Source organism: Rhinichthys klamathensis, unplaced genomic scaffold (genome assembly GCF_029890125.1).
Source record: "Rhinichthys klamathensis goyatoka isolate OS25496 unplaced genomic scaffold, OSU_Roscu_1.1 h1tg000172l_1, whole genome shotgun sequence".
NCBI classification, from domain to species: Eukaryota; Metazoa; Chordata; class Actinopteri; order Cypriniformes; family Leuciscidae; genus Rhinichthys; species Rhinichthys klamathensis.
The window spans coordinates 962,501-973,690 of NW_026606702.1; the positions used below are offsets into that span (position 1 = coordinate 962,501).

General features: G+C 37.1%; 1 protein-coding gene across 1 annotated transcript in view; it reads right to left on the minus strand.

Moving 5' to 3' along the window:
• The window catches only part of msna (moesin a), a 24,652-nt gene extending 13,826 nt beyond the window's left edge, over positions 1-10,826 (minus strand). The window contains exon 1 of the mRNA XM_056260078.1: positions 10,445-10,826. Within this exon, the coding sequence (XP_056116053.1) occupies positions 10,445-10,456 (12 nt within the window). The 5' untranslated portion in view covers positions 10,457-10,826. The remainder of the gene's footprint in view (positions 1-10,444) is intronic.
• Positions 10,827-11,190: the final 364 nt, after the last annotated feature.

An 11,190-nucleotide genomic window follows, 5' to 3' on the forward strand; every position in this document is an offset into this window, starting at 1 on the left:
AAGAAACTATATTTCAAAATATTAAAATAGAAAACAGTCATTTTAAACTGTAATATTAATTTACAATATTAATGTTTGCACTGTATTTTTGATCAAGTAAATGCAGCATTTATTGTGCATAAGAGAAGAGACTACTGTTAAATGAGGTTTCTAGATAAGAAGTGTATAATACAATAAAAGTACATTCAATATGTTCAAACAAAAATACAAGTTTATTCACCACAAAATTACAATCGTTTAATTGATTCCTATTTAATGTGAAAAAGCATGAGAAATAAAAATAATTACATCCCTCTTGTTGATAGACAGCTTAAACATCTTTAATAGAAAAAGCTTGAATGCTTATCACGGAGTTCTCTGAAAGAGGCATTATGTGTCTGTGTGTCCTTAGATGTATGTGAGCGTGCATGTTTGTGTGTATAATGAGATGACTCGAGAGGACTCCAACTCCAGTGAGGACTTCAGATGACGCAAACTCGGAATCAACATGCACCAATTCTAAATGTTTCTATACATCCTAATCATTTCTTAACAACATGTATTCTTTACTTCAATGAGCTTGTTTATTCTGTCTTGAATACATTGTTTAAATGAATACGTTGTTAGCTAACTGCGTGATTTCTGTACATTTCTGAAATAAATAACTTGGACATAGTCACCTCTGATAGCAGATAAAGCTGCTTTGAAACGATATGTATTGTGAAAAGAGCTTTACAAATAAATGTGCATATAATGTGTGTGTGTTTTAAAGTGTGGCTTGCTATTTTAAAAAAAGGATTGATTGAGCTCTGGAAGTCTGGATAAGATAAAAACAATAGAAGGAAACAGCAAGAGGGACAAATGGAAAAAGATATCCCTCCCTTTCTTCTCTCTCTCTCTCTCTCTCTCTCTCTCTCTCTCCCCATCTCCACCTCACAGGATGCAGATGACCACACCTCCAGTAACCATGGACACGCATTAAGCAATGCCCTCACTTCTTCTCACTATACAATAACAACCAATCAGAACACACCTACTGTTAATAACATCAGTCAGAGGAATCATTCTCAGTACAATGCAGCTTCTGTCTAATTCACAATTACCCTAATAAAGTCAGCCAATTGTTTTTATTTTTATTACACTCTTAACTTTTCTGTGAAAATGTCTATGAAATATGGACACTTGTGAAAAAAACAATAATAGAACAAATAGGTCAATATACCTATATATATTTCAGTCTGATTGATGTGGTTCACATAAAGCTCTTCTACTGGACTAAAGACTTTTAACCGGCTTTGACTCTGTGTGCAAGGGATAAATAGCTTAATTTAGGCACAGCTCAGCCGTAATATCCTGCTTTATCTAGCAGCTGTCTGTGAGCCAGACCTCTGTTCATGTGCTGAGACTCTTTAAGCACAACATACATTTGCACATCAATGAAGCCAAACGGCATTGCTTCTTGTGCGTCCTGTATACAATCATGACAAAGAAAAGCTCAAATGAGATTTGATAGCTATGGCAGAGACCAGTATTTTCAGTGAAAAGTGGCATAAATTAAAAGGTCTGTTCTATATGACATCAAAAAGAATATAGTGGCGCATGCGTCTCATCTCACAATCTTTCACAGATAAAACTGAAGCATAATACCGAATTAAATTTTGGCCTCTGCAAATTATAAAGCCCGTCTTCCTTTATTTGATTCATAAGACTAGTCATTTTGACATTCTCAATCACCGCTGAGGCAGACCAACCAAAATGTTACGTTTTCTAACTTTTTGTCATCCTAACAACATACAGTGCAATGCATAATGAGGTGTAGTAGAGCAGCAATTTGGCCATATCTAAATTATATGGTCCCTCTCAATATCAATGGTGTTTATGGCCTGCTTTACACTAACATATTCCTTTACTAACTTCCCAAATATCCAGAAAGTCCCTTCATATCCACACCATTCCTCATATATACTTAACTATGCACACTAATCTTAGAAGTTTTATTTCTACACACGACTTTATATTCACATTTCCTTATTTTGTCATATTATCCACACACTAAGCTGTTATCGCTATTAAATGTCAGATGTTTTGGTGCTTCAGAATATTATAACTGACCATTAGGCATTCAGAAAAGAATTGTGAAACAAGAGCAAGTTGTGAAACCGCATGTTTGAAACCCAGGTGTGTTAAGTGTGCCCTGTCCGAGTTTGCATTATCAGAATGGTAACTATCAAGCACTCTAGGAATGACTTTAGTATGAGGTGATTCATTTGTGTGTGAGAGAATCCTAGTTCTGCTGTTTCACAGGATTACATCAGCCAGTTGGAACAAAAAGAGAACAAGGAGAACTTTCCCAATGACTTTTCTGCTCTTTCCTCTTCCACTCCTCTCTGGGTCTGGGAGAGAGTTAATTTCATAAACACAAGCCTCTCTACATAACACATATCTTTCTCCCTCTATGTCTCTATCTCACTCTTGCTCTCTGTCATTAATGGTAGGTTTGTGTGTGTGTGTGTGTGTGTGTGTGTGTGTGTGTGTGTGTGTGTGTGTGTGTGTGTGTGTGTGTGTGTGTGTGTGTGAGTGTGTGTGTGTGTGTGTGTGTGTGTGTGTGTGTGTGTGTGTGTGTGTGTGTGTGTGTGTGTGAGTGTGAGTGTGAAACGGTATATTGGGCGGTTAATGGACTCTCTTAATCATGAGGTGGATTCACAGGATAAAAATAGTTCATAGCTTCATGAAACAGGAACTAAAATGCGTAGTTCTGCCTGGTCAGGGTGTGTGTGTGTGATGGGTGTGGTCTTCACAGTGGACCCGCCACGGGTTCTATTCTTATCACCCTGCCTTTACTCAGACGCCCTCATATACACCGAACAATAATACTCACACTTACCCAAAGAACCAATAAAGAATAGGCTAAATATAGTATTTGCACTTGTAAAATAAAGGAAACATAGCTCTGTTCCAAAATGTAGTTCTGTTCCAAAAAAATAATCCAAGATGGTTAGCGATATGAGAGAAATGTAGATAAAAAAAATACTTAATTCATTTTTACATTCATTGCTGAAAAATAAAGACATTGTTAGAATTATTTGCGTGCTGCTATGCATATTATTTATGCTTATTAGAGTATGAGGTTTAACAACCTGCTACCTTTAAACAGTATAGAGTGAAATAGTCAGGTTCCAAAAATAAAAATCCCATTTATTTTCTCCAAAGGGGACTTGGTTTCGAACGATAGTATACATTTTTTAAATCAGATAGTTTATGCTTTAGTTAAAGCCTGCATTATTGCAAGTTATTTTTTCAAATATTGTGTTTAACAGAATTCCTCGTGAAAAACTACATTACCCATGATTCTGTGAAAAATGCTCTGCAATGACCATTCACTCCCATGAAGCAAACTGAATGTACAGTTAGGTTCCCATATTCTCCTTAACTACTTAAATATTTGTATGCATATTTTGCAATTAACAGTCAACATCTTAAATCAATAGTTTTATATTTATCCATAATTTTTATCTCAATTATGTCTGCAGTGTTTCTCGGGATTGTAGTTTTCTCTCTCATTAACAGCCTGAATTACATGTCTGACTCTGATTTTTTTTTTTTTTTGTGCTTTAAATCAAAGTTTGTAATGCTTATAGTTGGTTAGTTCAGTTCATGGCTTATAGCTTTTTGCTGAAGACTTTTTAAAAATCCCTGTGGGAAAAATAAAATGGGTAAAATACTTCCAGAACCAAGACTGCTGAAAACGTAGACAGGCACTGTTGCATTCTTTTGAGCAGCGCATTTTCTGTGACATGCGGAGTTGTAACTAACTAATTAGAGTGTTTCAAAATGTGAGGATTCAACTCAGTTAGGATGCTGCTGTCTTAAGGTAGCAGCCTATGCAGTAGACAGCAAGGCTGCTCACTATGGGGTTGGGATCAAGTATGTTACTTTGGCAACTATAAATGCTAATCATGAGCTATGGCTATGACAGAGCCAAAAATTGGCAAACAATGACTCATTTCTCAAACAAACACCAATATCAATTAGCAAGCCCACACCCTGACTGAATCCTACAAAAACACTTGAAATCAGAACAAGCCAGGAAATCTAATTACTCCAATATATTTGAATATTTCAATTTCATTGACAAATCCAATATAGAACAATCGGCAGTGTTTTTTTCACAGTGTTTTTATCCCATTTACACACAGTCTGTAGGCCTGAATATGCACTCAAACCGGGACAAAATGGCTGCTGTTTCTATCAGGCAGATGAGGGGAGATAAAAAGCTAATAGACTCTGTATATTTGTGTGTTTATTCTACCGTTACCCTTAGTTAACTGACGCACCACTCACTAACTTGGTGGTGAAAGTCAAACTCTGTTTCTCTCCCTCCCTCTCTCCCTCCTTTGGTTATGCCATTTAAGATAATGACTCTACAATACTTCCCCCTCAAAATAACTGAGACCGCAGAATCGGAGTGCATCTTTGGTTAATCCTCATCTGACCTTGTACATTTAATGCACATCTGCCCACACGTTTGTCCATGGTTAAAATGGAAAAGTGATCAATGAGGACATCAATAACAGGCTGTCGATAATTAGCTTAACTGTCTTGTGTTTTTTCCCCCCATTGTAGCATGCAACAGTAGAAAACTAGCAAGAACATATATAGCTTCACTGCACTTGCACTATTGCATCAGAGTTAGATTATTATCATTTATTTCTCCCCTATATGGTTGAAAAATAAACAAAATGTACAAATTACGATTTTTTTTACAATCTATGAAAATGGCATAGGTTTATCTCAAGACCTTTCTTTGCTAGAGTCCGTCACAAACTATAAAATAGCACAGTATAAACAACATTTATGCAAATAGTAGAAATTATAGAACAATCATTAAAAAGGAACTATTCAGAACTTCCATATTGCAGAGAACAGAAATATTTACATGAACTACCAGCATCTTGTTACTGCAGTGCAGGGTCAAATCTCCCTCTTGAAATCCGATTTACAGACACACTGCTATGCATTTACACAAACATATTATCAGGAACATCCAATGCAGATGTTCCAATGCTGAAATAAAATAGAAACACACACAGCCTTGGGTGCACTCTAAAAAATGCTGGGTTGTTTCAACCCACATTTTGGTCAAATATGGGCAAACCCAACCATTTAATTTTTTTTATTAATTCCAAATTCATTCAAGCCCAACATTTGGGTTTGTCCATATTTTACCCAAACATGAAACAACCCAGCATTTTTTAGAATGTGGATATGAATTTGAAATCAAAATGAGTCTCCATTTTAACAATGGGCTATCTCACAAAAACACATTTAAATAGAAGACACTCCAGCTGATTAAATAATCGAGGTCCTTAACTCTACACCAAAGGCTTCTGTCGGTAAATGAATACAGCTCATTTACTCTGAAGTGGAAGTTCTTCAAAAATAAAATGCAGAGAAAAACTGACACCAGTATTTTGCATTTACGTAATAGTCCTATACAAAACATTTTGCTCAAAGCTTTTCATGTGACAGTTCAAAACCACTTGCAAATTTACTTAACTATTAATTAAACAATCTATTTATATTGCTTTACTTTAAACACATACAGTTCGACTCACATTAGGATTGAAGTGAGATGTCGTTCAATGCTGCAGTTTTCCTCCATCGAGATGTGAACTGTTCAACAAATTCTAGAACTTTCCCCTCAAACCCCCCTGGAGCTTTACCTTATTAAAGATCATTAATCTGAGTGTGTGTGTGTGTGTGTGTGTGTGTGTGTGTGTGTGTGTGTGTGTGTGTGTGTGTGTGTGTGTGTGTGTGTGTGTGTGTGTGTGTGTGTGTGTGTGTGTGTGTGTGTGTGTGTGTGTGTGTGTGTGTGTGTGTGTGTGTGCGTGTGCGTGCGTGTGTGTGCGTGTGTGTGTGTGTGAGAGAGAGATTAATCCATCCACTTTGCACATACCAGAGACCTCCAACCCCCTTCTGACTTTATGATTTGGTCATTTAGAACCAGGAATAATTTTTAAGCAGTATATTTAAGAAAATAATGCTCAAGTCAATAGGTTACAATTTAGACATTATTGCCTGTAAAACTAATTTCAGAAGGGTCTGGATCATCTCTATGGTTCTAAATCAGATAGAGGACTTATGGTCTGGACATTAGACTCCTTTTTAGTGCATACCAAAACATATTTGTGTACTTTTGTCAATAGAATTAAACGTAAACTTCAAATAGGATGGCAAAGAGGATATGAACAAGTATTATCCAGAAAATATGCACTAAAAAGATGCAGAAGGCAACGACACTACCGTTCAGAAGTTTGAGGGGAGTAAGATTTTTGTAAAGTAAGGCTAATACTTTTTCAGCAAGGATGCTTTTTATTTTTCATATGTGACGATAATAAAGACATTTAAAATGTTAGAAAATAATTAGTTTTCAAATAAATGCTGTTCTTTTAAACTTTCTTCTGCATCAAAGAATACTTTTTAAAAAACAGTTTCCATAAAAATATTGAACAAAACAACTGTTTTCAAAAATGATAATTAGCCTATAACATGTTTTAAGCACCAAAACGCATATAAGTATTTCATGTGACACTAAAGACTGGCTGTTGAAAATTTAGCTATGCCATCAAAGGAATATATTACAATAGAAAACAGTTATTTTAAATTTAAGAACATTTCACATTATTACTGTTTTACTGTATTTTTTATCAAATAAATGCAGCCTTGATGAACTCAAAGACTTTTTTCTTTTTTTTTATCATACCAACCTCAACTTTTTAAAATGGTAATGTAAACTTCTGATTCAAATAACAGATCTGGCTATAAATTTACACAAATTGGTTTCAAAAAAATAATTGCACAAGGATTAGTGTTAAGTTGACCTTTACAAGTCCCTCACTTCTCACCTGCACACTCCTTGTGACCTGAACCTACAGAGGTCACAAAACTCCCACTCATTACACTGAGAGGAACTGATGACTGGAGATAAATGCACATGTGTGACTGTGAATGCATGTGAGTGAAGGGAAAGAGAGAGAGGAGTGTTGATTCAAAAAAGAGGCCCTTTTAGTATATTAGCTGTGATACACAGCTGCATTCTGGGCAACAGAAATCTGTAGCGGAAAAGGGGCCCAAGCTCACTACACAAAGCTGTGTGTGTGAGGGTGTATGTGCACGCACGCCGTAGTTCTGTGAAACTCCAAATAAGGTACTGTGCGGCAGCGTCAAACCTAGCTGGCCCCGAACAGGAAACGTTCAGACAGGAAGTGATGTAAGCACAGTCTAAGCACAGAAACCTTGAGTCATTATCGGAAAGAGACACTTGGACTTGGCAGGAGTCTAAAACAACGGCCAAAAAAAAGTTCTGACTCATTTTGCAGTCCAATATGATTCTATACGCAGATCCAAAAACCTCTAAAAATGTATCCGATGTCCCCAATGACAGGAGAAACACATTTACCTATACTAGACTGATTTCCGTTCTCATATAAATCCATCTATTCCAGAAAATAGTATTTAGTGTGCAGTAGCCTGCCACACAACTACACCGACACTCTTCATTATAGTGTCATGTCCCTAATCTGTTCTTTCAGCCTGAACCCTTCTGATATTACATCCGGTTAACGTCTATATTCACACCCAACGGAGTTTCCCTTCACTCCGAACATGACAGATAAAAAAGGAAACTAACTATAAGCTACAGACGACATGTAAGCTATTTGTGTAAGAATGTGATTGAGCTATTTTGAGAAAACAATCTTTAAATTAAATTGAGCTTAACCACAATTTCAGCAATCAAATGACTAATAACTTGCATTAAAATAACAAACATTACTTCTTACAGTATATAATGTATACAATGCTTCACACACGCATTAACGTCTCATGAATCTTTAAATCATACATTCTCATGTATAAACTACTAATCTGTTGAGCAATATATTCCCCCAGTTTCACAGACAAGGCTTAGGCCTAGTCCAGACTAAAATGCATGCTTGAGCAGTTTTAACCGAAAGCAACTTGCACTGACATATCTTAAAATATGTCAGTGCCATTGTATTGTGTCAAGATGCACACCAGTAATGTCTTCTTTTTTTTCTAAGGAACATTTATAAAAGCTACTTAAATGTCCTAATTGAACTAAGGCTAATCCTGGCTTAATCTAAGCCCTGTCTGTGAAAACAGGCCATAACACTACATAATAACCTTCATCAACTATCTAATGTTTTAATGATTAAAACACTCAGATTTCTGTGTGGATGCACAAAAAGGGCCAAGAATCTAATTCTGTTTCAATTCATTAGTCTGATTAAAAAGATTATTGTTGCCATTTGGGCATTTATCTGGTACTTTTCAAAGAATAGTATGGTACAAGCCCAAGACCATAGCACATGTTCATGGTACTTTTTTGACAGTGGTTATTTTGAATATTTGTAATATATGATTCATGTAATACTTGTCTATAACTAACTACTGACACTCAAACACTGAAATATATTTCACAGAGGGGAAAAATTCTAAATGCTAAAAACTTGATGTGTTTCTATCCTACTGTTGGTCTGTGGTCTTAAATAAAATCTTTACCTAAACAATGATTCATTAATTGTGAGGTGTAACCCCTCAAAAAAGGGACTCTAGCCAAAAAAGGCAGTTTTCTTCTCTATTTGAGTGAGCACCACGCCTTGGCATGGAAAATTGTCTAAGATTGCGCAATGAGCTCGTGTGGTCCTCTCCCCTGACAGACGAGCTCCAAAAATGTCGGACCAGCCACTTCTGACATGCCTCATATTTCTAGTCCCAAATCACTTATCAAGCAGATCAAGAACGTGCCCTTACATGGCAGGACAGAGGCTTTAATATCACCATGAACTGATTTTGTTAATTCACCACGAATTCAGATTTTTTTATGGAATATTTCAGTATTTATTATAAATGTTTTATCCATGTACATCATTTTTAAATTCGTGTGCCCTCATATTCTTTAATAAAAATAATTTGCCCTCTCTCATGCAGCGAGATCTCTTCTCTTAGTTTGGTGACGTGTTTATTGGTGCGAAGCAACTTGTCAATCACATGAGATCGCTTCAATATCAAACTACAACTTCTCAACGATCCAATCATCAACCATTATTTAAAACGACTGTTTCATGTCGACTTTAAAATGGCATCCTGTCCTTGTCTTGCGCCGGTAAACACGTCATCAGAGAAGAGATGAAGTTGCAATATATTACGAGCAATAACAAAAAAGAATTATGTGCACGGATAAATCATGTATTTATAATAAGTAGGCTACTGCAAAATTGTCCATTTTGATTTCATGATTGAATTTAAAATGAAGTGACCATGTGAATCGGTTTAAAGGAATCTTTTAAGTGAAGGAATTGTTCTCATTCACTTCGGTTCATTCAGTTCGGTTTTCTTGCATGCTTGACTGGTTCTAGAAAACAGAACAATATAGGCCAACAAATACTTGGTTTAACCACGTGGTTACGGTTAAAGAAGGCTGACCACAAATCATAAATGACCACAGAAGTTGATTAAACATTTTTTTGATCATTTAAGCCTGCCCCTTCGTTGGACTGACCCTTCCCTGAACGAGTCTTAACAAAGTATATCTGTTTGTTATCATTTGTAGATTAAATACTTAATGGAGCTTTAATCTCTTTCCTGAATCTCTTATTAGATGTGTAGACACTCAAATTTTAATAAAACATAATACGACTTTAATGAATCGGTTAAACTGTAACACTCGTAACACAAAGACGTTCTTGTTGCCACCTACTGGCGTAATGATGCATCTTAAATAGTAAGTGAACGAATCTGAAAAATCTTTCTGTCTGTGAATGCATTCAAAAGATTCGATTGACTGGGATGTGGGATGAATCAAAATCCTCATCACCGCTGGACGCGGTCTATTCAAAGAAACTTTGATGGAAAGCCAATCGGATTTGGGGAGAGAGGAGGGAGGGAGAGAGGGGGTTACAGGTTGTCACCGAGTAACGGTTCAGCCCCTATACAACACAAAACGCCACTGCTAGAGAGAAGTCTGTTAGAATAAAATGGTTTAGAAAAAAACATACTAACTTCACCGGTCTAAACGATTTCTTATAAAATGCAACGTACAGCGAAAGTATTAGAGAAATCGCCTTTTTAATTTGCAACATAGCGATTTATTCTTCAGTGCGCTCGGATCGGATGAACGACCGTCATTGTCCAAATAATAAATTCTTGCTATATATAGTGCACTGCGTATGGCCTACTGTTCAGCCGCGGGAACCGGCTGACAATAAAGCCAGCAAGAGAAAGACCATCCTCGCCCCTTTCGAGCGCCTACGCGTCGCTACTGTCTCCTGTTTCACCGAAAATGCGCAGCTTTTTAAAAAACACTGTGAAATCTCTTCTTCTCAGTTTTGTTTGCTACAATACGAACTCAAAACAATGGCTTCCATTTCTCATGAGTACTCACCGTTTTCGGCATTTTGTCTGTTTTTTTTCGTTTGTCTCTTCTCTCGCGGATGTGTCACAAACTGAACTGATAAAATGAAGTCAGCAAAAAGCCAAACTTTTTCCCATCGGCTGATGTCCACGCGCAAGAGTGAACAACCGTCACCGCCCGTGTGGAAAAGCTTCTCTTGAAATCCGTTCCAGATCCCGAAGACAAAGTTACACTTTTCACTGCGTCTTTGTCGCTCAGAGAAGTACTGTGGTGGTGGTCCTAGAGTCGATTTCCTGCTAACGGAACTGAGTTTTGAAAACCACACCCAGCCCAGCCGCTGAAGGCACAGCAAAGCGCGTTTGACTAAACTCCGCCCGGATTCGCACAGGCCCCGTTATACGAGATACACGCTCACGCAGCGCTGCTGCTTTGTGTGGCAGAGAGAGAGAGACGCCAGGGCTCGAACGCGCGCGCTCTGGGAATGCGAGGTGGGGGTATCCCACACAATTCCAACAGTGACGTAATTTTCCCCAGAAATTCCAAGCTCGTCTTGGCTTTCTCTGTTGGATGGCAGAGTTTGGGACGGGAAATGCGTTTCACTTTAGGAACAGCTAGACTTCATATGGAGAAATTACTTAATCGTGCTAACCTTCTCAAAGCTGAAAAAACCCCTACATTTTTGAGAAATCTTTACACACTAAAGAAGTGAGACTCTTCGTGAACATCACTTACTTATATATGTATATTGTACTGGAAAAAAATGTTTAGCAGACTTG